Consider the following 27,267-nt stretch of genomic DNA (forward strand, 5'->3'; position numbering starts at 1 on the left):
GCTGTTTGGGGGTGGATTATCCGCCCATGCGGGGGGGGGGGGAGGTGATCATGGTGTCTCCCCTGCCAGGGGGGAGGTGTTTAGCAAAACTCAGGTTTTGCACCGGGCTCCATTTTCCCTAGCTACATCTCTACCCGGAGGAGAGGACAGAAGGGATTGCTGGCTGGGAGCCCAGCCGGTGGGGGGGGGGAGCAGGGCAGGGAAGTCTGCCACTGAACCTCCCAGGAGCCTCTCGGCCCATCTCTGACAGGGCAGTGGGGTATGGTGGGTAGAGTGTCGTGCTGTGATTCGGGAGCCCCGAGTTCGAATCTCCAGTCTGCTGCAGAAGCTAGCTGGATGACCTTGGCCTAGTCACGTATTCTCAGACTCTACTACCTTGGAAGGCTGTTGTAAGAATGACAGTGGAGAGCTCTGGGAAGAAGAATGGAGTTCCCAAATGTGTTAAGAGTGCTCCCTTCTCTTTCTTCTCTACTAAGCTCCTCCAAATGTTTATATTTCTGTTAATATATGTTTATACCCTCCAAATGTTTACATTTTTGTAATGTTTTATGTTTACACTTTGTAACTTTTTATATTATTGTATGTAAGCCGCCTTGAGTCCCTTTGGAAATTGGCAGGGTAGAAATGTAAAATATAAATAAAAAATTACTGAGGCCTGGGCAGGGTTTGGGGAAGCATGGCCACGCCCCCAGGGGCAGGTGGGGGCGTGGCCCCACCCTCAACCCCCCCATAAAAATCTATACCTATGTCCCTGGCATGAATGCCAGTGTGAGGGAATGGGAAGACTGGCCGTGGGTGGAGGAATGTCTGCGGCAAAGCTGTGCTCACTGGCAAATCTGTCCTGCTCTGGCAGTGAAGCAAATTAAAATCATGCTAGAAGGTGGTCTAGCTTGTCTCAGAGAGAATGAAAAGTCAATGCAGGGCTCAAGGAAATATGTCCATACGAGAAATCTTGCCGCAACAGACATTTGCCCCCATTGCATAGCAGACACCTTGTGCATACTCGAACATTATCTCATAAACGCAGTGCAAAGCTATCTATACTTAACATGTCTTCCTAGGAGGTATAGAACAATGTTACTTTTTAATGTTAATGAGGTATGTTTAAAAATAATAGTTACAGATTTCTCATATGTAAGAATATCTTCTGGCCCACAACCAATAATCTTCACTTCTTGTGACTCTGAGACGCTTCCACACTTTGGCCTCAACAAATTGATGATGGGTTAGACAGGTTCTTGATAATGGGTTAGACAGGTTCCAGACTAGACAAGAACATATAGCTGCTACCCTTTGTATCCTTGTTCTTAGTGGCCTGGCTCCCTTCTTGGCCTGCTTCCCTGAGAGGCCAGGGTTGTTCAGTGTATGTATGCCGCCATATACTCAGTGATCTTTTTGGTTAAGTCCAGCAACTGTTCCCATATATTCATGGCCATGTCCGTGGCAGCGCCTCTTCCCTATGGCTGCAACCCAATCCAGAGCAAGTCCCTCATGGATACTTCTTGGAGTCCCATTGTACACCTGGGGTTTCAGTCATACAACTGCAGCAGCGTGTGTAGTTTGGCCTTTGGCCACAATATTGCTTGATAACTAACCCCATCTACCCCTCCTCCCGTGGCTAAACAGAGTGGTCAACTGGTTGACTGAATGGCGATACAAGCATCTATCCCTTTTAAAATCTGGCTGGACAGAATTTTTAAATAACCTTGTTTATTATTTTATTTAACTGATATTTCCCTTAAACCTCAATTTAATTTGTGTGGGAGCTAATTTTAATTTATAGATATCTACATATCCCGTTTTAATAAAGATGGATGGATGGATGGATGGATGGATGGATGGATGGATGGATGGATGGATGGATGGATGGATGGATGGATGGATGGATGGTCTGGCTTGAAGCCAGATGATTCCCATTGATCTTGGCCTTAAAGAAATTCTTGAAACCACAGCAAAGGAACTGACTTGGCAAGCATATAGGGCTCATTGACATGTGTTTGTGTGTGACTTGGGTTCTCTTCGCTTGAATACTGGCAACTGCATGAGAGAACTGATTCCTTTGAAGAGCATTTGAGGCCATGTAAAGGGATATAAACATTCTGTATTTTGTGGCCATGAGGGCCCATTGACATAGGGCAGTTGTCTCTTGGTGCTCCAATCATCATGTGATGAATAATATGTCCTTGTGAACCAACCTCAAATCTGTTCTCAGCAAGAATCCGTTTTTTTCTTTCTCTTTATTACCAGATTTAATGATGATATCAAATTCATGATTGGACATAAGCCCAACATTTTCTGGCAGGCCACCTGGAGATTTATCAGTCCCATCATCATGTTGGTTATCTTCTTGTTTTATTTTGTGGTGAAAGTGAATCAAAAATTAGAATACATCACTTGGGACCCAACGTATGTAAGTATATGTGGTCAAAAAAGCACATTCCGGATTGTTTTGCTAATTTGTCGAGACTTCTCTTGTTCAATTTTCTACTGAAACTCTTTCAGGGGGCACGGAAGAGTACAGCTTGCCGAAGCCTTTGTTAGGGCTCTCAGTATTCAAACAGCCTGAAATGTTATCCACAGGAAAGCTGGAGAGTGGGACTAGGATCTGAGAGACCCATGTTCAATTCCCCCCTGCCCCCCCACTGCTGTGGAAGCATACTGGGTAATGGCTACTTGCTGGGGATACTCACTCTCTTTTAGGCTGACCTACACATGATAAAGACTTTGTGTTTTGGGGAAACACATTAACATTTCGCATCACATGTGCAATGGGAGTTTTATGCTTCTCAGAAGTTTAAGAAAATCACATTGCTTACATGGCTACCTGTAAGCTTTGCAACAGAGCCAATACCAGCTTCGTGGCATGGCTTGAGGATGCAAAAGAGCATCAGTGGCGTAGTGGCTAAGAGCAGGTGCACTCTGATCTGGAGGAACCGCATGTTTGTTGTGAGGGGGGAAGGGAAAGGAGATTGTGAGCCCCTTTGAGTCTCCTGCAGGAGAGAAAGGGAGGGATATAAATCCAAACTCCTCCTCCTCCTCCTCCTCCTCCTCCTCCTCCTCCTCCTCCTCCTCCTCCTCCTCCTCCTCCTCCTCTTCTTCTTCTTCTTCTTCTTCTTCTTCTTCTTCTTCTTCTTCTTCTTCTTCTTCTTCTTCTTCTTCTTCTTCTTCTTCTTCTTCTTCTTCTTCTTCTTCTTCAAAAGGTGCTTCTCTGTGTGTGCTGCAGTCACAAACAGAAAAGAGGTGAGGTGCATTTGGGAGGCACAAAACTCCCGTTGCGAATGTGGCAACCAGGTCCTCGTGTTATTCCCTGACCAGCACCAGGACTTCATCAAGTGTAGGTGGAGCCTTTGCCTAATTTACCTCGCAGAGTAGTTGTGAGGATAAAATGGGAGAGGAGAGAGTGTTGCAAAGCACTTTGGTCCCCACTGGGGAGAAAAGTGAGGTATAAATAAATCTAAATAAAATAAATCCAAATGCAGCTCCTATTTGAAAGGAACTCCCAAATGCTTATTCCCTTGTCCAGGCATGTCTGCCCTTGCCCTGTAGAATTTTTTTCAACTAAATGTTGGGACACTAAATTCTAGTGCGTTAAGTAAGTTAATGGATGTGAACTCTTGTGTTGAAATTCCAAGTTCATTGGGCACAGAAAGGCCATGCTTGCTATGTTCCAGTGAGTTACATTGGAAGGCATTTTGCAAAATGATTTGCTGGCAGATTTTGTCCTCTTGATAGCATCATTTTTCTAAGATTCCCCTTCCCTGTTCCATGAATCGAATATTCTTTGCTTTTAGGTTACCAATAATAAGCATCTCTCCTTCTGCTTGCCCTGACTTGGTGGCTCTGGCTAGCTCAGAAGCTAAGCAGGGGGTCGGCCCTGGCTAGCAGTTGGATGGGAGACCACCAAGGAAGGCAACCTCGGACTGCCTCTGAATGCCTCTTGCCTTGAAAACCACACAAGGGGTTGCCATAAGTCAGCTGTGATTTGGCAGGACTTCCCACAACTTTTGTTATGCTTCTTCCCTCACAAGGGCAGCCTGGACTTGAGATTTTCATTGACTGCTTTGAGAACATGGCTGCATTCTGATAAACATGGGAAGGACCCTCGGAAGTCCCAGGGTCTGGTTTGCAATTGTGATTTGTGGACTGTTGTTTGTCATTTTTCTGGGGAAAAATGGCAAGTTTACTATAAATGTAATTGTACAGTTCCTGATATTCAACACATTCAGTTTCCTGTAGAGGTAATGAGAATCTGCTCATCTACATCCCATGTGGTAAATGGTGGCATCATATCTTGCTTTGAGACAATAGGTCATTTCTTGGAAGGAAAACTTAAGTTTTTAGGTGCATTCCCTTCACTTAAATAACATTGCCTGGTGAGAATTGTATAGCTCTTTAGCTTTGCTGTATTCATTTCCCAATCCTCGCAATTGATGCATCCCTTTGTGAGGCTGGTCTTTGTCCTACCAGTGTGCTCAGCTAACTTGGAAACCTTCCTCCAGCTTCAGGAAGCTTCCTCCAGTGGGAAGACATCTCAGCTGTAGAAAAACTTTTTGGTTGGGGGAAGGCTTTCAGTTAGGTTGAACAGAGTGGCTAGATCAGTGATGGCGAACCTTTTCGAGACCGAGTGCCCAAATTGCAACCCAAAACCCGCTTTTTTATCTCAAAGTGCCAACATGGCAATTTAACCTAAATACTGAGGTTTTAGTTTAGAAAAAACGATTGGCTCTGAGGCGTGCGTTACTCGGGAGCAAGCTTGGTGGTAGTCGGTGGCTTTGCTTTGAAGCAACCGTGCAACTCTTCCAACCGGTGAATCAAGACCCTAGGAGGGTTTACTCAGAAGCAAGCCCCATTGCCAGCAACCGAGCTTACTCCCAGGTAAAGGATCATGCTTTAGTTCTTCGCATGAAAATCAGTGGGGTTTAACAGTGCTTAACATGGTTACCTACATTGCTTCCCCAACACTAGGTCTTAGGTTTAATGCTAATAATCGAGCCCAGAGGCACAGGCCAGCCTAGATGTGTGTGTGTGTGGAGGGGACTCTATTTGCATGTGCCCACAGAGAGGGCTCTGAGTGCCACCTCTGCCACCCGTGCCATAGGTTCGCCACCACTGGGCTAGATACAAGCCAGTGGTTTTAAACTTTCTACCTTCACGGAATACTTCCTACATCATATTGTTTATAAAGGAATCCTGAGGATTTGGGGATGGATTGCAACACACACTTCTGCTCATGAGAGTCACCAGACAGATTTCTTGGCCCATCTGATGCTTTACCTGAATTGGGAATACATGCATTCTACAAGAGAACACGTTTCCCTGTGCTTGTGCATTGTTTGAGAATGTCATACATGGACAGGCAAACTATCTTTAACCAAAACTTGCCTATCAGTGTAACCCTACGCAGAATTACTCCAGTCTGAGTGCATTGATTTCAATGGGTTTGGATTGGAGTTCCTCAGCACAGGATTGCGTTGGTGTGTCTGCCATCTTTGACAGAAGTCAGAAAGCAATCCAGTGCTGCTCCCTTCAAAAATGAGTGCTGCTTCATGTTCAGATTCCTTAGGCTCCCATCTTCTTTGCCACTCTTGTGTGCTGGAAATGTCCTTCTTCCTGCCTGCAGGCGCTGTTCCCCAAAGCGTGGCTAAAAACGTATCCTGGCTGGGTTTATGTCATCATCGTGATTGTGGCAGGCGTGCCCAGCTTGATGATCCCTGGATATGCTATCTACAAGGCCATAAAAACTTGTGTGAAAAGGCAAGATGACCGACAGGATCTGGTCAATGCTGTGTCAGAAGCATCCATAAATGGGGAGTTGAAGAGGAATTAGTTGTAACAAACCCTCCTGAGAAGAGCAAGGATGAAGATATGGGTAAACAGCCCCCGCTTTCTATCTGCTCTCTTGCCTGAGAGTGAGGGCCACTGGACATAATGGAACTTGCTTTGGCGTGAACATGCCTATGAAAACAGTGGCAGTTTCCTAGCACATGAAAGGCTACCATGTTTGATGGGACAGAAGCTTTTATGTACTAGAGTCTACTTGAAAGTTTGCAAGACAAGAAATCATGTTTTTAAGGTGTCACAAGACCCACCTTCTTATTGTTGTGGTTGTTGTTGTTGCTAACACCATCTATCTGCCCCTGTGGAATTTCTCTTTAGCAGTTACGTGGACAGTTCATGCTGTTGTTGATTCCCAGGGACACATTGGTTTTTACTGATGTGTGCCACTTAGCTGTACAAAAATATACCAAATTCTGTTTTCAAATAAAATATTATTAAAACAAATTATATATCTAGCAGACAAACATTCACTGTTTTTCTCCCCCTGCCCCCCCCCCCCCCCAACAGGTGTGGGAATTCTAGCTTGTCCTCTTAGCTTTTAAATGGCAGCCAACAAGCTTTACCTGTTGCAGTTGATTCAAGAACAGAATGATGGAGGGGGCTCAGGGGGCTCCGACAGGGGATTGATGCTGTTTTCTTGGAGATCAGGACCCGGCCATGTGGGTGTGCACGGTCTCTGCCTCCTTTCCTCGATCAGCATTAGAACGGCAGGTACTAACCATGAAATAATCTGGTTGGGGTTAGTCATAGTTGGTATAGTTACACATGTAACTAAGTTATGCTTGTTCCCACCTTGGAAAAGAGCCTTCATATCACCGATTTATTGATCCTTTCGAGTGGAGGGGCTGGGACCTATTTGAGATCTCCCAAAGGCCAAACAGATGCTCTTCCACTGAGCTGCTAACTCTGGAGTGCACCGAGTCAAAGTCAATAGGACAGTAAATGCAAGTTTGTGGAGAAAGATGGGAAACTCTGCGTTCAAAATTACTCTGCATTCAAAACCATGGGGGGAACCTTGGTCCACTCAGGGCTGTTCAGTCCATCCAACATTCATGCATCTGCCATGAGACTTAAGAGTAATAACCCCACGTATAGCACCAAGTGCCTGCTGGTGGAAGGGTGGGACATAAATTCAATTAACAATGATGAACAGGTGCCGTGCCCATAGAGCTCTTCCCAATAATCAGACTCAGGTTCACTGAAATCGATTTATTGCATCAGAGTACACACCAGAGATTTTTTTTGCTGAATCTTACATTCTCACACTCAGCAGCAGTCTATATCCTCCACTATGCACCACCTCCCACCCTCTAACAGTTTTCCCCAAAGGAAAAGCATTCACAGGCCAGGCAACTTCTCCAAGGTCAGGACCCTGATGAGGGCTGGGTGCCGCCTGGCTAGGGAAAGAAATGGCTATTACTAATTTCTGAACAAAGCAAGCACAAGCATAAGCAAGGATCATTTGGTTCCACAGTCTCCTGCACTGCTTGGGCAAGACGCGGGGGGGGGGGGGGGGGGTCTTCTCACCACTGGCAAAACTGGATGCAAGAGCACTCATGAAAGAAATGCATTCAGGCTGATAAAATGGGCAGTTTGAGCACCCGGCAGCTCTGACAGGATGCCTGGTTTAGAATCCTTGGCCTGGTGGGAATGTTACCAATCCAACCATTCTACACTTCAGAGAGTGCAGAAAATAGTCTCATTGGTACGTAATTAAGTTAAATTTAACTTCAAGCACTGCAGGAAAGTCAGGAAGCCATTTATTTCACACTTATTTCAGAACTGTTGATTTAGTGACAATTTATTAACATGTGAAGAGTGATGAATGACTTCTGCAAACTCTAGATTCATCTACCAAATCCCCTGGCCCAGATTGCATTTACCCAAGAGTTCTTAAAGAGCTCAAGCATGAAATTGCTGATCTTCTCATTTTAATATGCAACTTATCCCTGAAATCTGCCTCCATCCCTGAAGACTGGAAGATGGCCAATGTCACACCAATCTTTAAGAAAGGATCTAGGGGGGACCCAGGAAATTACAGGCCAGTCAGTTTGACATCTGTTCCTGGTAAATTAGTAGAATCTATCATTAAAGATAAAATTATAAAACATGTAGAAAAGCAAGACCTGCTGAGAAAGAGTCAGCATGGGAGCTCCCAAAGGCACCTGGTGGGGCACTGCGAGTAGCAGAGTGATGGACTAGATGGACTCTGGTCTGATCCAGCAGGCTCTTTCTTATGTTCTTATGTTCAGTGTTATTTTATTTTTGTCACTGCTTTGCACGGGACATTTTCCTTTCAAAATCTTTAGGTTCAGAAAACATAAAGGGTCACTTTGTGCTTTTACAACTAACCTTCCTTACCCCCCCGCCCCAACCCTCCAGATGATATAGGCAATTCTCCAGCGTCTTCTGCTGTGTCAATATATCACTTCAGTTAGCCTTAAATATGCTTTTTAAAGAAGCATTTTTCAAAACGAAGGCCAGTCTGCTGGCCCCCATGTGCTGATTAGATTTTGAAGTTGTCTTAGCATCCCATTTTTTCCAGGGTGACTGGGCTGATTTGTAAAGCTGCACACAAGGTTAGTGTGTTTCCAGAGGATGTGGAAGGTTATTGGTCATACACATAAAGATTAAACATTCATGATCCGTGACCCCAAAATCTCCAAAAGTTAGAAAGAAGCATTCGGTGAGCATCAGAAAGGAGCTTCTAGAAGGGAGTGACTTTGATGTACGGAACCCTGTTTGGGTGGGTTCTTCATGTGGCTTTGTGCTCTTGAATGTGACATCAGGGGTAAAAAGTTCCTCCCCTTGTTCAAATTCCCAAGGCAGCTCTATTACAGGTTGCCTGAGCTTCAGCTGTTCTAGTGGCTGGTAGTGAAAGAGAAGAGGTTGTGGCGATGTCGAAAGCAGCATCAGTAGATCCTCCCCAAATCCAGGAAGATGATCGCAGACCGAAGTGGGATAATAAGTTACAGTATATTTTAAGCTGCGTTGGATTTGCTGTAGGGCTTGGGAATGTCTGGCGTTTTCCATACTTGTGCCAAACTTATGGAGGAGGTAAGAGAAAATCAGGGCTATAACTGGATATTTGCTTTGTGTTTGATTATCTGTCTGTTGTTTTAAACACCACCACCCCTTTAAGCACACCATTGAATGCTCGCTATGGTTCTGCATCAAGGATTGGTCAACTAATTCTCACTTCTTGTAGAGAACTTATTTTATCAATGGCTATCCCCTAAATGATTTTGCTCCATGGAATGATATTCCTTAAATGTAATTGCTCAGTGGAAGAACACTTCCTGTCCTTCTGTAGAATTTAGTATTAATACCACTGAAAATTCCAGAGGTAAGAAGTAGTTGCCTTTTGGAACTTGGTGGTATGATGTAATTGCTTAGGATTTTAGTAAGGCAAGGTGCCCCATGATATTCTTGCAAGTTGGAAAGATATGGACTAGACAGTGCAACTGATTGGTTGACTGGCCAAACACAAAGAGTGCTCATCAATGGCTCATTTTCTTCCTGGAGAGAAGTGACTAGTGGGGTGCCACAGGGTTCTGTCCTGGGCCCAGTGCTATTCAACATTTTTATCAATGACTTGGATAATGAAATAGAGGGCATGCTAATCAAATTTGCAGATGATACCAAATTAGGAGGAGTAGCTAATACCCTGGAGGACGGGGGGCAGGATTCAAAATGGGGCAAAACTAACAAAATGAATTTCAGAGATAAATGTAAGATTCTACACAGGCAGAAAAAATGAAATGCACAGACATAGGATGGCTTGACAACACTACATGTGAAAGGGACCTGGGAGTCTTAGTAGACCACAAACTGAACATGAGTCAGCATATGGCAGTCAAAAAAGCCAATGCAATTCTGGGATGCATCAATAGATTGAGGGAAGTAATTGTACTACTCTACTCTGCATTGGTCAGACCTCACCTAGGGGCTTTCCCCACTTACCTTCTGCTGCGCGCTACTCCGGGAAAGTAGCACGAGGTCCAGCGGCGCTCCCCACTTGCAAGGGCGGCAACCACACAGCCGCCCCGATGCTGCCGCTCTTGCACCACCTCAGCGCGCGTCATTCCTGGGGCTGAAGAAACAGCACCTTTTGATGATGGGGAACCCCGAGAGCGCGCCAGGAATGACGCACGCTGAGGGGGCGCGAGAGCGGCGCGCAGCAGAAGGTGAGTGGGGAAAGCCCCCACAAGTACTGTGTTCAGTTCTGGGCACCGCAATTTAAGAAGGATATTGACAAGCTGGAACGTGTCCAGAGGAGGGCAACCAAAATGGTAAAAGGTCTCGAATCAATGCTCTATGAGACTTAGGGAACTGGGGATGTTTAGTCTGGCAAAGAGAAGGTTAAGAGGTGACATGATAGCCATGTTTAAATATTTGAAGGGATGTCATGTCAAAGAAGGAGCAAACCTGTTTTCTGCTGCCGCAGAGGACTAGGAAATGGAGTAATGGATTCAAGGTGCAGGAAAAGAGATTCCACCTAAAGAACTTTCTGGCTGTCAGGGCTGTTCAGCAGTGGAATTCACTGCCTCAGAGAGTGGTGGAGTCTCCTTCTTGGGATGTTTTTAAACAGAGGCTGGATGAACATATGTCGGGAGTGCTTTGATTGTGTGTTCCTGCATTGCAGGGGGTTGGACTTGATGGCCCTTGGGGTCCCTTCCAACTCTATGATTCTAAGATGCCTATAGACATCACTTCTCTCTCGCTGGCTGTTTGCTTGGGCTGGATGTGCACAGGGAGAAATAAGGCTGCCTTAAGACAAATCCCACATGATGCTTGTTGCTTTGGGAGTGGAAAGGAAATCCTTGATTCAAAAAGAAATCCATACTGTGGGCGTTTCCCCACTTCAGAATTAAAGTGGAGGCAGACCGGGCTCGTAAGAACTGGATGTTTTTGAGCGCGAGTTAATGTTCCCCACTGCAGTTTGTCTATTAGGGGAACTCACCTTTCTGCTGCGGTTTTTTAGAAGCAGCACTCCCCACGGCCCCGCTGTCTGCAGAGATCGGCCGGGTGGGTCTCTGCTACGATTGGCTGGAGTCCCATTTTGGAGGCTGAACCTTTCTTTATTTTTTTAAAATTTCTCCTTCCTGGAATCAATGTTGAACAGTCCCCACATGCACACGTCATCACAAAGCTGCCCAATCCAAGTTCCCTGCTTTTGGTGCTGGCTTTTGATTGGCCAGCACGTTGCAGTGCAAAAATTTGCTGAACTTCCTGGTTGTTCATTTGTGGCTTCATGATAACGCTGGGGACAGAAACTGTGGGGATTCATTGTGCTGTGTTTTGAGTGAACCTAAATAACAGTGGGACCGGTGCATCAGAATCCCGCTGCTTTCAGCCCAAACAGAAAAACCTTGTCCTTTAAAAAAATCAGCCCCAAGTCCTTCGTAGACTATTTTTTCCTTAAAAAAAAGAATTAGTCACCCCTGGTGGGACTAGAACTCACAAGCTTTCATGCTGTGGCACATGCAGACAAAGCACTGTATTAGCTAGGTAAGCCACAGTAACCCTAGTGGAAGATATGGGTAAATACTAGGCTTTCAGTGTGTGCTCCCTTTCATTGCTATGTAAATGTTGACTCTGTGTTGCAACATAGGGTCAAATACACGACGATCTCTTCTCCCCAAAATAAAAAAAAGGCTGTGCGCATTGCGCACAGCCCACTGCTTGCGTATTGGGCAAAAGGCTACATGTCACTAACAGGGGAGGGGAAACTCAAAACCCGAATTCACCACCCGGACTTCCCCACTGCCCTGCGCTCTGCCCGGGGTTTTCCTAAAAGTGTTCTTCCATCCAGGATTTTAAATGAGGGGGTAGGAGAGCAGCAGAATCGGGGTGGCTGCGTTGTTGCCGCTGGTATAGTGGGAGTGCAGCCAGACCCCGGGTTATTTGCCGCCAGTAACCCGCAACCAGGGGTGTCAAACATGTGGCCCCTTGGGGGAGCTTCTCAGGCCCGTGATCCAGCTGAAGCACCCCGCCCCCGCCCCGCCCCCCAAAAAACCTCCCAATCTGGAGCGAGGGGAGAGGACTCGTGGACCTGAGAAGCCCCCTCGAGGCAGCCACCCCACCCTCAGCCACTCCCCCCAGCCCAAGCACACACACCCTGCCGCCGTGCTGTTCTGGGATCAGCCCAGGCAGCTCCCCCACCCCCGTCCTGCACCTGCTCCGGGCGCCCCACCCTGGACTCTCGTTTTAATCGCAAACGCTTGCAATATTTAGTCTCTTGGGTGGGATATTCCTCTGGGTATAATCAATGGGTCTATTCAGAAAATATTGACGCCCCTTCCCTCATTTCTGCTTTCCACCGCACCTTTCCGCACAAACCTGGGGGGGAGAAGTTTTTCTTAAGGGAGGCAGAGTGTAAAGGATTCAATGGTGTTGATGTTCAGAACAGCCGCCTGGCCTTGACTGAATTCCATAACCCGGGCGATGGGCCAGCATCTGCGGCGGAGACTCTGATGGAGGCCTTATCTCTTCGAGAGAGATGAGAACTCCGTTCCCATGAGAAACCGGGAGGGGGGATGGGATGGACAGAGTTATAACCTGTGCTTCTGGCGGGAGACTTTATTCCTGCCACGTCGTGTACGTGAGCTTTCTAGGATGTCTGAATAAACGGTCTTTTACACCAAAAAGCCTTTTATTTCTGCTTCTATGGAATTCCTTACACCTGTCTAGCTCCATGCTTCCCACTCCTCACACTGTCGTCCATGCCTACCCCTTCACCCCCCCCTTCCATGTTGCCGGCTCCTTCCTGCTTCTCTAATGCTCATTTTGATATATCAATGTATCGACATAACAAAGTTGGCTTTTGCAGGGAACAGCACAAGCAGGGTGTGGTTCTGTCTCCAGCCCACCTTCCCACTCTGCTTCTGCCCTCCCTGATGATTTTCCAGACAAACCTCTTTTTGAAAAAAAGCCTCCCTCCCACAGCAGCAGTGAGAGAGAGCCTGGGAGAGAGAAAGAGCGTGGAGCGGAAGGGAGGGGGGAAGAATATCCGCTTTATAGTATTGCTACTCCTGAGTGTTATGAGATCTGTGCCTTTGAGATGGGTGAAGTTAAGAGAACCAGGAAACAGAGGCCCAGGGGAGCACTATAGACAAAGAAACGCGAGGAGACCACACTTCAGCCCCACTCAAGGCAAGTGTTCCATGAGTAGTGGGCCAAAGTTACAAAATCCTGGTAGCTGCCAGCATCCCCCTTTCACTACATAAAGCCAAAGCGTAAACTTCTAACCTTCCTGGGATTAATGTAAAGACAGTAACCCCTGTAAGGTAGACCACTTGCAGTATGATTTTCACAAAACAGTTAATCTGATAGGTATAGCCACATGAGTCTAGATACTGGAATTAGATTGAAGCCCATGGAACCAAAACACCACAAGATATAAAGTGATTTTTAAAAAAAATTATGCAAGAATATTTCAAGAAGAACAGTTAGGAGTGAGGTTCAAAATAATGAAAGCTAAACCAAAAGGACCAACCACACAGAAAACAACATTGGTTCAAAACATCAGCTGTACCCCTTCCTGCTGAAATCCTCCAGCATTCAATGCCCATCTCTTCCGAAGAGTCAGCATGTCTGAACAGCATGAAAAGACATGGTCCGAAGGTGTATCCAGGAGACCTGGAGAAGGCACCAAGGACCCACGGCACGAGGCTGACCGTTCTACACTGAGTCCCAGTTGGCTGGGGCCTAATGGACCAATCAGATCCATGGGTGGTGATGTCAATTAAACATGTAATCCTGTTGCAATCCAGGGGGAGATTTATCTGAAGGCGAAACGCTCCCATTTTTCACAGAGGGCTCATGAGGCCACCTGCTAATTGAATCGGAATGTGGCTCCGCTGTTTTTGACCTTGGAGACTTCGGATGGTTGTTGCCTCCACCCAACACCTGGCTCTGATCTCTGTTGCAAAAGGAACCACTTTGCTGAATCTCAAGGAACAGCGCAGTTATCTTGCATTTCCACAACTATTGTAGGCCTGGAGCCTGAAACAGTGTTGTAGAGAACAAGAAACTGCTTTAAGGGACCTGGTTTCTTAACCCATCCCATCTTGACTGGCTGGCAGTGAGTTGGATCAGGTAATCCCAGCTCAACTCACAACAGGCGTTTCATGTAATTAAAGCTGTTTACCTCCCCCCAAGAAATGGGCTAGTAGCTAATGACAGTGATTGGAGAAGACTGTCAAATTTTATAGGTGACTTAGAAGCCAAGCACCCCCAGTCAGAGTTAGTAGTGGCGGGGGATTTTAACGCCAGGGTAGGAAACGATCCCATCCAATTATGCTCCCAAGAAGATATAGATCAAGAACTCCTTCAGCTACATTTTACACCATATGCAAGGAGATCTAAGGATCTTAATTCCAACTCAAATGGGCTCCATTTAGCCAAATTGGCCCTTCTACACAACAAATTTTGGCTAAATGGATTAAATAAGTTTCCAAATTCAGGTGAATTCACTTTTATCTCTTCTCATGGGTGCAGCGTAATAGACTATATACTCGTGTCTCCACACTTGTTAGCCAGTCTCCAAGCCTTTAGGATAGGGGATTCTATGATCAGCGATCACCTCCCACTCATCCTCTCCCTCGCAGAGACCTCTACTGCCATAGTTTCAAACCATAAGGTAATTAGCACGACTCCCACAATAAGATGGTCAATCCAAACATGTAATAAAACCAAGGAAGCGCTAAGCAATACCACCTGCAAGTCTTTAGGCGCCTCAGTAGTTAATGCAGATAATGTTAGCAACAGTATAGGAAACTATGAAAATCTTGTCACATATTTGGTGTCCCTTTTAGGGGAACCAAGAAGGAAGGGGAATCTCAAAGGCAGAGATTGGTTTGACACTGAGTGTAAATATTTGAATCATCAGTTGGGGATCATATACAACAGATTTAGGGCCTCCAAGGCCAAATTCCCACCTCCTGAATTGTTCAGTCTCAAACAGACTTTACGCAACCTCATTAAAACAAAACGTCAAGAGTCAATAAAGCGCAACTGGGAGCAACTACTACATGCCACCCTATCCAATAACACAAAACAATTCTGGCAACTAACAAATAGGGGCATGTGTCAAAATCTCCCAATAGCAGCTGACATCACTCCTTCATTATGGCAAAAACACTACTCTGGAATTCTCTATACCGACCAAGAGATTGACCAAAGATCAAGCATTAGCCCAGGCGAGGATTTGCCTGAATGGGCCCCAGTTAACAGGCAAGAGGTTATTGAATTAATTTACCAACTAAAGTCTGGGAAAGCAGCTGGCCCTGATATCATTGTAGCAGAGATGTTAAAAACTGATCCAGACTGGTGGGCTCCAGTGCTGGCCTCATTATTTACATGCATCAACAAATCTTTAATGATTCCCAAGGACTGGCTAAAGGCGATCGTTGTACCCCTCTACAAAAAAAGGAGACCCCCAGTGTCCCTCTAATTATAGGCCGATCAGCCTTTTATCTATCGTAGGCAAATTGTATGCTAATTATTTACTGAAAAAAATTAAAGAGCTGGACAGACCAACACCAGCTACTCGGCCCAGAGCAAATCGGGTTTCGTGCAGGTAATTCCACTCTAGATCACTGTCTAATTCTCCAACATCTTGCAAGCAAATACGTAGGCACAAGGAAAAGCAAGCTTTATGCTGCTTTTCTAGATTTGAAGGGTGCCTTTGACTCGGTAGATAGGGAACTGTTATGGTATAAATTAAAATCCTTAAACATGGAACAGAGACTTTTAGCTCTAATTAAAGCGTTCCACACGAATACAACTTGCCAAATAAGAACTCCAAGAGATGGCACGTTAACAGAATCAATTAAGGTTAATAAAGGGGTTAAACAAGGTTGCCCACTGGCACCCAGTCTATTTTGTCTATTTCTTCATGACTTCCCTGCAACCTTAACCAAAATCGATGGCCATCCACCACGTTTAGGTTCCCTACATATATCTACCCTGCTCTATGCAGACGACGCTGTTCTTTTGTCATCTTCCCAAGTAGGCTTAAAACGCCTACTAAACTGCAGTGCAGATTATTGTCATGTAAATAAGCTGGCGGCTCAATTATGACAGTCAAAAGTTATGATCTTTGCAAAATCTAGGCGTAAATACAGCTGGAAAGTGAACAACCATGTCCTAGAGCAAGTAAGCCAGTTTAGATATCTAGGGCTCCTATTCAGCTACAACCTATCTTGGGTCCCCCACAACAAACAAGTAGAGAACAAAGCTAAGGTGAATGCTGCAGCGATTCTCTGATTTTTCTATTCTAAAGGACACCAATTTGTCCCCGCTGCACTGAAAATCTTCAATGCAAAGATAATCCCTCAGCTATTATACGGAGCCCCAATATGGATTACCCAAATTAAATCACCTTTTGAGTCAGTACAGGCATACTTTTTGCGAAGAATTTTAGGGTCACCAAGGTGTGTCCCCTATGACACCCTACGTAGAGAAACTGGACAAAATAGCATGGAATTGATGGCATGGACAAGAACATTTAAGTACTGGACCCAAATTCATTTTGAGCCCAAACCCAATAGCTTTATACATCAACTCTTATCAGAATCTGCTTCTGTGAAATGGTTGGCTGACATAGATAAGAAACTTAACAACATGGGCTTAACAGCTGACCAGTTCCAAACTATGTCTGCCATCAGAATTCAAAATGAAATCAAATCTGTTTTAGTCGAAAGAGAGAAACTGGGAATGGTGCAGGAGGGGGGGAAAAGCTGCTCTCCACAGGCCTTGGGAATTGTCGATCAGACCATTGTGCCAACTATTTGTACATTTTGTGCAACCCCAAACTTATCATAAGAGCATACACTTTGGCTCGCTTTTAGCAGCTCTGCCTAACGCTATGACTCTTGGCAGGTATAATAACACTCCATATGAGAACAGGTTATGCCAGTGTAATATGGCCGTTGTTGAGACTGTTCAACATGTACTATTGGAATGTCCAATGTACGAGTCGTTCACAGCTCTATATACATCTGTCCATTGATAGAGAGCTCAAACGATGTTAGGCTACCATCTGTTATGAATTTTCTACTCAACGGTTCCTGTGATCTTGTATGTGAGAATGTTGCAAGTTTTTTGAGGAACTATTTGGTAAGGCGCAATCATTGCCTACATAGTAGCAATGGCTAAATTATTTTATGTGTGCATGAATGTTGTGAATGTTCAACGCTGTTTTAATGTATTTTAATATTTGAATGTCTCAGTTAGTAGATAAATGCACCTTTTTACTAACTCTGTAATTTATAATGCCAATAAAGGCTTTGGAATTGGTAATTAAAGCCTAAGAAAGACCGAGAGAACGTGTCTCCCACTTGGAGGGTGGGGGGAGGTAGACCAGCCAGACTCAAGGGAACCCCTGAGATTATTAGTTTAGGCCCGTGGTGGCGAACCTTTGGCACTCCAGATGTTATGGACTACAATTCCCATCAGCCCCTGCCAGCATGGCCAATTGGCCATGCTGGGAGGGGCTGATGGGAATTGTAGTCCATAACATCTGGAATGCCAAAGGTTCGCCACCACTGGTCTAGGCAATCGCGGGACAGCAGCCACGCTGGCAAGAGGAAAGCAGAAAGAAGGATCTGCCTGCTTTTTGCAGATAATACTGCCCCCCCCCCCCGCCCAGCTCTCAGGCGTTTACTGGACAGAGATGGTTAAATAGGTTTTGTATGCTTCGAAGTATTTTGAAAACCTCCCTCGGTAATCTCCCTCCCTTGCTAAATAGGTGGAAGACTATAATATCATTTATTTTTAAAAACTTGGCTTGATGAAGGCATCGTTGCTTATGATATGCACAGACATTTATTTTTCTCCCACTACTGTGTGCGTATAAAGTGCTGTCAAGTCACAGCTGACCCCTGGTGACTCCAGCAAGGGGCAAATCATTAGGCAGTGGTGGTGCACCATCATCTTCCTCGGAGGCCTCTGTACTGACCCTGCTTAACTTCTGAGATCTGATAAGACTGGGCTACATGAGGCACGCTCCCTTCCCACCCCCTCCTGCTCCACAGCCTGGTCAAATGGGTCTTGCATGGTTTGAAGTGTTATGAAAATGTTTGGATACATGAATACAGAGATACGGAGAGGAATGCAGGCTGCAGATGGAAGAGATTAAATGAGGGATCTTCTGCTTCACCTGTTCCGCCATTTCCCCCGTGTAACATCCGCTCTCCATTCCTGTTTGCCCTGGTAGGGAAATATTTTGTCTTCTTTGGACCCAAGTTGCACAAATGTGGCAGAGTGTGAGTTCAAATTTCTGTTCACCCAAATGAACAAACTCCATGGCCTAGCACAATTTGCAAGGGTCTTATGAAAGGGGAAAGGGTGGGTTTGGGTCTTAGACAAAGAGAAGGGGACAATGGCCGTTTCCCCACTCACCTTTTGTTGTGCGCTACTCGCTCCAAGTAACGCGGGGTCCAGTGGCACTCCCCACTACACGAGTGGCGACAATGCAGCCGCCCTGATTCTACCGCTCTCGTGACCCCTCAGCGCGTGTAATTTCTGTTCCTGTTTGGAACAGCACCTTTTGGAAAACCCTGCGCAGAGTGTGGGGCAGTGGGGAAGTCCAGGGGGGTGAATCTGGGTTTGAGTTTCCCGCCCCTGGTAGTGATGTGGAGCCTTTTGCCCAATAAGGAAGCAGTGGCTATATAAATTTGTGCACAGCCTTTTTTATTTCGGGGAACAGAGATCGACGTGTATTTGACCCTACATTGCAATGTTGCATTTATATAGCAATGCAAGGGAGCACTCAGTGAAAGCCTAGTATTTATCCCTATCTGCTATTAGAGTCTCTGTGGCTTAACTAGCTAATGCAGCCTTCTGTCTGCTTGTGCAGCAATGTGAAAGTTCACCAGTTCTAATCCCACTAGGCACGACTAATTTTTTTAAAAGAAAAAAATTGTCTATGAAGGAATTGGGGCTGATTTTTGACCGGACAAGTTTTTTCTGATTGGGCTGAAAGCAGCGGGATTCTGATACACTGGTCCCACTGTTATTTAGGTTTACTCAAAACGCACCACAATGAATCCCCACAGTTTCTGACCCCAGCATGATCATGAAGCCACAAGCGAACAACCAGGAAGTTCAGCAAATTTTCGTGCCGCAATTTGCTGGCCAATCAAAAGCCAGCACCAAAAGCAGGGAACTTGGATTGGGCAGCTTTGTGATGATGTGTGCATGTGGGGAAGTTTCAACGTTGATCCCAGGAAGGAAACACAAAACTTTTTTTAAAAGGTTCAGCCTCCAAAACGGGACTCTGACCAATCGTAACAGTTTCCCCCCCTGCCGATTGCTGCAGAAAGCGGGGCTGTGGGGAGTGCTGCATCTAAAAAAACGCAGCAGAAAGGTGAGTTCCCCTAATTGACAAACTGCAGTGGGGAGCATTAACCTGAACTCAACAATGCCTGGTTCTTACCAGCCCGGTCTGCCTCCACTTTCACTTCTGGAGTGGGGAAACGGCCAATGTGCTCAGCAGAACCTTGGGACTGGGACGAGAAGCTCTTGCACATCGGGAAAGTTGTGGGACCAACCAAGGGGCAACCCTTTGTGCTGCTTCCAGAAAGTGAAATGTAGAGACATATTTTTTGCTGTAACCCCAGCCTCACTTCTATTTTCTAATTTTCATTCAGAGCTAGTTAGCATTTTGGAGTAACTGACATTGAACCTGCTTTCCTTGCCACGGCCTGGCATCTCTTGTACACAATTTCATATTAGATCTTGGGATTGTTATTATCCTCTGTAGTTACTGATTGATCAGTTTTACTACCAGGATTTATTGCCTGAGTGAATCCAGTCATTTACTGACTCTGCTTAATGGAGATGGAATTTTTTTGTGCCCCAAAAGATGAGAGTCCAACAAACAGCTTCCAGGCAACCAGGGTGGTAAAAGTGTTCTTTAAAAAGAGTCTGTCTGGTTTATCATTGATTCTGACAAATGAGTCAGGGTGGAACAGTGCTTAGGTTGGAAGGAAAAGTGAGCGTCTCACTTTGGTCCTGATTATTATACAGCGTAATCACTTCTGCTTGTAGCACCTCCGTAGGTTACAGGAATAAAGATCCCTGTCCTTGACGCTTGCTAACTGTTTTCAGAGGATGAATGTAAAATGATTAACATGTCATCAGCAAAGCTGGTAAATGGAAGTGACAGAGCTATTTTATTCAGCAAATTAGGTACTCTTAACAAAGATGCAAGAGATAAGTGACTGGTAGAAAAGGCCCCGCTGTTTTATCCTTTCCCAACTGTTTTAATCTTTCCCTGCCAGATTTTTCATTTTACCAGCAAGTAAATATTGCATATCCCATCTTGTCAAACAAAACAATCTTGTGATGTTTACAGATTTTATTTGCAATAAAATAGGTGTTGGTTTATAGGACATCCACATCTGTACCACTATCTGACTACAGTGACAGTAAAAGTACGCTGTTTTAAATTAATTTTAAAAATTAATTCACTTCAATTAATTCAATTCAAAACAGCCCCCCAGTACTCATGTACTAAATCTATGGTAAAGGTTAAAAAGGCAAGTTGCAGTCCAAATCCTGGAAATGAAAAACTCTAGCAAGCATCTACAAGTGAATTTGCACACATGTTGCTCATTTCAAGTGAAATAATTATTTCATGCCATCCCAAATTCTTAAAAGGTAAGTTTTGTTTTGTAGTGTTTTGTTTTTGGTAGTCTTGGCCATCTTGACCATATTTTGACAGTTATTTGCTCCCCCGATTTTTCTATTCATCGTCAGACAACATATTATCATCTTGCTATGTAAATTATGAAAATTCCAAGCAATTCCAGAGTGGGATCTTTGGGAAGGAATATAACCTGCCATCGGTACTTTTAATTTTGTTTTAGCAGAAAACTAACAAGTGTGCACTGAAAATAATCTGAAAAGTGTGAAAAAATAGTTTGAAGTATACAGAACCATTGTGACTTCCCCATGATTGATGTTGCTACTAGTTCTTGGTTTGTTCCCTTCACTGCTAACTGGGAACCTTAACAGTTAATAAAGCACCTCATAATGGTGTCCCTAATCCTGCACGGTACATATGAAGAACCCCAGGTAAGCCGGCTTCTTCTTTTGCTTCATCAGGTCACACCAGTCTTAGGATGTTGGATGCCAATGGACCAAAGGCATGAGTTGACTATTCTTGCGTATTCTTGTTCTAGGGGCATTCCTAATCCCATACTTCATTGCACTCGTGTTTGAAGGAATCCCGTTGTTTCATCTTGAGCTGGCCGTAGGGCAGTGTTTGAGGAAAGGGAGTGTTGGAGCCTGGACAACCATATCACCTTACCTGGGAGGAGTTGGTAGGTTTCTGGAGCTGCCTGGAGCGGCAACCATGGAAGCGGCTGTGGTGGGTTTGCTGGGCTGTGTGGCCACAGCCGGTTAGTTGTTGCTTCCAACATTTTGCCCCCTTCCAGGCTGCATCCTGTGGCGTTCCAGAGTGTTCCATCATGACCATCAAGAGGGGCTCTGAGGCGGGATGCAAGAAGAGGAGCAAGTGGGAAACCCTTCAAAGAACTCTGCCCCTAATTGTTACTTCACTTAACATGTCCATGCCACCTTCCCACCCAAATGGGGACCCAAGATGGCAAGCACCAAAACATTTCAACATTAAAACATCAACATATTAAAATAGCATTTAAAACACAGGTGTAAAAAATATGTAAACAGTTCAATGAAAACATTGGAAGTACACTAGCACACGTAGCTCAATAAGGGAGGCGGGCTGATAATAGTTTGTAGGAGAACACCAAACCAACCCAACCCAAAAAGTCTTCACCCATTGGCCGAAGACAACAATAGAGGAAGACCAACAACTCTCCCTGGAAAAGGATTTCCAAAGTTCTGGATCATGATTGAAAAGGCCATTTCTCGGAGAGGTGGGCTTTCCTCCCCGTTCATGTGATCTCCACAGGGGGGATCCGAGAATTGGAGGATCCGCTCTTTCCATATGATGGTTGGTTCGTGTAAGAGCAACCAAGGCATGCCTAACACAATAGTGTGTTTAGCAACAGGAGCAAGGATGAAACTTATTTTCTCCCAATGGTCGGCACAACGGAGAAATACTGGCTGGGTTTTAAAACGTGCCGGACCTTCACCGCCTAGAGGGCTACCATCCATTTGGGTGAAGGGAATGGGTTTCACCAAGGGGACTCGGTCTAAACCAAGTTCGTCGGCCACTTGTGGTCTCATGAGACAGTGGGAACAGCCCGAGTCCACAAGTGCGGAGGCCAGAATGCGCGTATGTTTACTTGGGTTGGCTAGCGTGGTTAAAATGGTAATGGGAGCACTGCCTTCACTCACCGCATCTGGAGTAGGGTTAATGTCCTCGGGTGCTGCTGACAGGCAGAGCGCTACATCTCCGTCCTCGAAATCTTCCTCGATAGCGGCTTTAGACGATCCCTGAGGCGGCGGACCTGATTTACGTGGAGGCTTGGCTGCCACGGGATGTGCAGCGTGAGTCCGGAACTTGGGGTTTTTGTTTCTTCGGGCAGTTGGCAGCCAGGTGGCCAGGTCCCCGCAGTAAAGGCACAATCCTGCGGCGACGGCGTTCTGAAGTGGTTTCAGTTCGCGGCGGCAGGAGTTGACTTGAGAGTACTTGGTGCTGGTGTTGTGGCAGGTTTTGAAGCGCTGATCGACCACCATCTCTTGTGGCGGCCGCGCAAGATGGGCAGCGACTTGTGATCCCAGTTCGATCCATTCGGCTACTGTCCGCGGGATTCGGATGAGGATAACCGTTTCGCGCAGTTTGATGTCCATGCCTTCGAAAAAGTACTCACATTTCATGCGTTCCGGCCAGTCTGGAGGAAGTTTACTGGCCGCTGCACGAAATTCCCGGGCATATTCAGCGAAAGAACGGTTACCTTGCTGGATGGTTTTTACTGTACGTATAGCAATGTTTTCTGCATCAGGGTCTTGGAAACGAAGGCGTAACGCCTGGAGGAACCCCCTCCACTGTGCGAGTGTCGTCAGCCTGTAATTCGTAGAGGGTAACGAACCATTCAGCTGCTATGCCATCCAGTACTGATCCAATGTCTCGAACTTTCTCACGTTCAGAACGATATAAATCATCATACTCTTGCATATGGGCATCGAGTTGTAAGATGAAGTAGGGGAGTTTCGATGCAGTCCCGTCAAAACGAGCTGGGATGGGGGGTCTGTAAAATCCTCTCTCAACAGCTCGAGGTGCGTGTTGAGGTTGTTGCTGTAGGTGGCCTGGTGGCTGTAAGGGGTAAAGTGGCGGGGCTGGAGGAACCGGGAGTGGCTGAGGCGCCCTGGGTTGGGGGGCCGCTGGAATCGGGCCTCGAAGTATCGTGCCTCCGGCGGGGAGAGGGGCTGTAGGCGCCCGGTAGAAGGTGTGGGCGTTATCTGGAGCCCTTGCCAGCGTAGCCCGCTGTCTTCGCAAATCCTGTTCTAGGTCGGCCAACTCTCTTTCCTTACGTGTTAAGGCGTCCTGGTGCACAAGAATATGCCCTTTCACGATCCAATTTAGCTCGTTCATCTCGTTGTATGGCTGTAGTCAGTTCATTCTGTGTTTGGATGGCCCTGATGCTCTCGCGCTGGCGTTGTAAATCCATTTTTGATTGATCCAGTACCTTGTCATGAACTGTCAGATTCTGCTGGAACTGTTGACGCAACGCTTCTCTTTCGCGATCCAACTCCATTTGGATTTCTTTGCGTTGCTTCTCACGGTCCCGTTGCAGATTTTCGCGCTCCTCTTCCCAGAGTTCGCGCTCGCGCTCCCAGGCAAGTTTGGCTTCTCACAGCAGGGCCACTTCATCGTCCCAACTTTCCTTCGAGGGCATTGGGAACGGGTCAGGGTCGGGATTAAGTTCCATCTCAGACGGATTTCTTTCGATTCCTCCGACCGCTCCACGAAGCTCTTCCATCCGCTCACTTGCTCCCGGCTCTGGAGCCGCAGTTTTAGTATGGAACCCTCTACCGATCATTGACCCGACCCGCGTCATTGTTCCAGCCTCAGCCATAGTCTTGGGACGCGCCCCGGTACTATGCCGCTGCTGCTCCTTGGGGATATCATCAAAGTACTTGTCGAGGAATCTTTCGATGGATTCCTGGGTGTCAGCATGGATGGTCGTTAGTCCCAGTTCCTCAGGGACTGGTTGCATTTGGGGTTTGTAATCCACTCGTTGTCGGAGGGAAACGAACTGGTCGACAGGCGCCCGATCCATGGACAATGCACCAAACGTTTCATGCATCTCCACGCGATCGGACCCACCTTGTTCATCCCAATGAAACAAGGGCAAACTTGTACTGTCTCTAGGTCTGGAGAGAGTCACCAGAGAAACCGGGCCATCTCCATCTCCTAGATCCTCGGAATCTGGAAGGGAAGGCTCGAAGCCCTCTATGGGGGCTATCGTGCCTTCCACATGGTCAAGCACACTCAATCTCTGCATGTCGAAACACCAGAGATCCACTTCAATGTAACAGTGAAGGTTAAAAAGGGTTTCCTGTCATAATGTAAGGAATTCCAAAGAGCAGAAATAAAAGGCTTTTGGATGTAAGACCGTTTATTCAGACATCTTAGAAAGCACACACACACGACATGACAGGAATGAGACCTCCCGCCCAAACTTCAGGTTATAACGTACTCAATCCCTTCCCCCTCCCTGGGCCATCCAGGCCCATCTCATGGGAACGGAATGCTCATCCTGGACAGCAAGATAAGCCGTCCACCAAGGTTGTTGCCGCCGATTCTGGCCCGCCGCCCGGCTGGAGGCATTCCGTCAAGGCCAGCTGGCTGGGAGAGAACCAAGCAGAACTGCCATCCTTACAGTTGCCAGACATCTTGCCTCAGATGGCAGGGGCCACCCAAAGCAGTCTCTCTGTAGATGACTGTACTGGTTGAGGGAGTCCATGTGGGAATAGGTGCCCTGACCCTCCCGCTGGGTAATTCTTACAACAGTCAGGTGGTGGCAGCAGACAAGTCCTGCCCTTGGAAGAACCCTTGCAGTGCAGGGCAGGCCCTTCCCGCCACAGCTCACTCACTTATGCAAACAACCACTTCTGGGGCTTGGTTGTGGCGCATCCTTTCCACACTCTCAGTGATGCCAAAGTGTCCGGAGTAAAGTGAAAACAATCTTATTGTGGCCAGTTTTTTTTTTTAAAGGCCAACATTTTCCACACAGGCCCCTTTTGCCATTTTGGAGATGTTTGTGATCCCACCGTTTGTGGTGAAGTTTGTCTGCACTCCCCTTCTCAAAACTGTCTCCTGGCCACCAGCCCCCCCCCCCCACTTGTGCTGCAGTGATGTTTTATAGAATCGCTGATTTGTTGGTACCAAAAATGCGGGGGGGGGGGACACCAGAAATAGTACATTTTAAGAGGAGAGGGGCAAAGCTATGAGGTGAGGAACCAAAAAAATAACACAGCAAGTGCCAAAATTGAGGTTTGGCGACCACACAAGAGATGTGAAAAACAACCCATGGGTTAGCAGGAAAAATAAAACTTTTTAGTATGATCGCCCTGTGGAGGCTCAGAAACATTTCAGTGAAAAGAAATGCTGTAAATGTGTTTTCAGCTACAACTGAGAAAAAGCGTTTTGGAAACATTTCCAAGACAAAGGGGGGGGGGGGGGCTATGTGAAACTCCATGGGAGAAATGTTTTGTTTCCAGCCTGAAAACATAGTAAATTGCATATGTGGAAAAGGCCATAGATTGCCACACATTTGTGAACATTGTTTGAGTGAGAATTTATTTATACTGGTGGTACTCAGTTCATGGGGTTGGGATCCTCAGTTAGATTATGGAGACCCACCTGCTGGATTGTAAGACCCTGAACAGCTGCCATTTTTTCTTACCCTGTGGAAGGACAAGTTGCCAGTGTACATGTGCAGAGAGCAATCACATAATAATTCCTGGTCGAATCCCCACTTGAAATTTGCACGCAGATCCAAACCTGTTTGTTGTGAAACTGTGTCCTCTTCATCGGAGTTTCTCCCTCCCCACCGCAGCGAGCACACAGCAGACACACCCGGTTGCAGAACTCTTAGCAATCCCCACTATCAGGCGAGCTCACTTCGCCGGTCTCCCCTGATTGGCTCTCCTTACCCACCCATACCCACCCACATGTGCGTGCACACACACACACACGAAGAGGAGCAGCAGGATGATGAAGTGTGTGATGACTCAGTGTTTGGAGAGGATTCTTCCACACGACCTTGACTTGTCTTCATTGTGGAATATCTCCGGGTGTTGGTTTTTGTGTCCTGTCCTTGGCTGTCTCAGTTCTTGACCCCACTCTAGCTCCCCTTCTTTCCACTGCATGGCTCTGATGCCACAGGGATGTTCATAGCTCAGTGGAATCCCAGGTCTGGAAAGGCTGAAGACCCTAATTATGCAAAGGCTCATATATATGACTACATTACTCAGAAGACAATAATCATTTTTCATGTAAACCTCTGATTATTTGGTGTGTCTCAGATTCTTGCCCTCTGTGCATCATGCTATATCCTTGTGTCACTCTTCATGCCAATGCTGTCCGTTATTTTGTATTTAACAGGTTTTGCTTCTCTGATCGTGTCATTCTTAGTCAGTCTCTATTATAATACTATTTTGGCCTGGGTATTGTGGTATTTCATGAATTCTTTCCAAGACCCCTTACCTTGGAGTAGCTGCCCACTCAATGGCAACAGAACAGGTGTGTTCAATCCTTCTAACTGCTGCAATTTGTTACTCTTCATGTGAAATATATTGTACAGATTGAAATAAAGGCTCATATTCGGGTTGCAGAGGAAATGGACATCTCTATGTTCCTCCACTCAAGAGGTGGTTTAGCTGGTATAAATTGGTGATCAGAGCTAAGTTCTGCCAGAAGGTGGCAGACTGTCTGCCAAATTGGGTGCGTTACCCTAGAAAAGCAGGTCTAAGGAGCAACTTTAAGGCACAGTGCAGATGACTGGGAGGGTGAGCTGAAGTCCCCAGATGCACCCCCCACCCACCCACACACAAACACACACTTCTCACTCTGCCTTTTTCTCTGGCCCCAGTTCCTACCTTCCGTTTCCACGGGGGTTACACCCTTGCACCCTACGGTTGTCAGAATTTTTCCTTCATGGAGCAAACAGAAGATCCAAAAGGCTGATTGAATTGTTTGCTTTTATAAGTTCCCTCATGACATAAGAAAACAAGACAAAGACAACTCTCTGCATGTACAAATGTAGGGAGAAAGTTTCTAGTTCAGTCATGCTGTGTTATTCTGTAAACATGTGACCTGTCACCTGCAGGCAGAAGGGATGCAGTCCAGGAAGGCCCAACCTGGGTGACTTTGTTGCAGTGATGAACTTTCTCTTTGAACCAGGCACATAACATGATGTACTGGAAGGAACTTTTAAAAATCTGTCTCTCACTAGCTTGGTAATAATGTGGCTGTGCTTGTTT

The 27,267-nt window shown here is 46.1% G+C and overlaps 2 protein-coding genes across 2 annotated transcripts in view; both read left to right on the forward strand.

Annotated features, from left to right (window-relative positions):
- Window positions 1-6,273, forward strand: part of LOC125443354 (sodium-dependent neutral amino acid transporter B(0)AT1-like) — a 37,612-nt gene extending 31,339 nt beyond the window's left edge. The window contains exons 11-12 of the mRNA XM_048515378.1: window positions 2,248-2,410; window positions 5,621-6,273. Of these exons, the coding sequence (XP_048371335.1) occupies window positions 2,248-2,410; window positions 5,621-5,827 (370 nt within the window). The 3' untranslated portion in view covers window positions 5,828-6,273. The remainder of the gene's footprint in view (window positions 1-2,247; window positions 2,411-5,620) is intronic.
- A 2,462-nt stretch (window positions 6,274-8,735) lies between these two features.
- Window positions 8,736-27,267, forward strand: part of LOC125443355 (sodium-dependent neutral amino acid transporter B(0)AT3-like) — a 57,271-nt gene continuing 38,739 nt past the window's right edge. The window contains exons 1-3 of the mRNA XM_048515379.1: window positions 8,736-8,895; window positions 21,033-21,173; window positions 26,390-26,527. Coding sequence (XP_048371336.1) covers window positions 8,736-8,895; window positions 21,033-21,173; window positions 26,390-26,527 — 439 coding nt within the window. The remainder of the gene's footprint in view (window positions 8,896-21,032; window positions 21,174-26,389; window positions 26,528-27,267) is intronic.

This window comes from Sphaerodactylus townsendi, linkage group LG14 (assembly GCF_021028975.2).
Source record: "Sphaerodactylus townsendi isolate TG3544 linkage group LG14, MPM_Stown_v2.3, whole genome shotgun sequence".
NCBI lineage: Eukaryota > Metazoa > Chordata > Lepidosauria > Squamata > Sphaerodactylidae > Sphaerodactylus > Sphaerodactylus townsendi.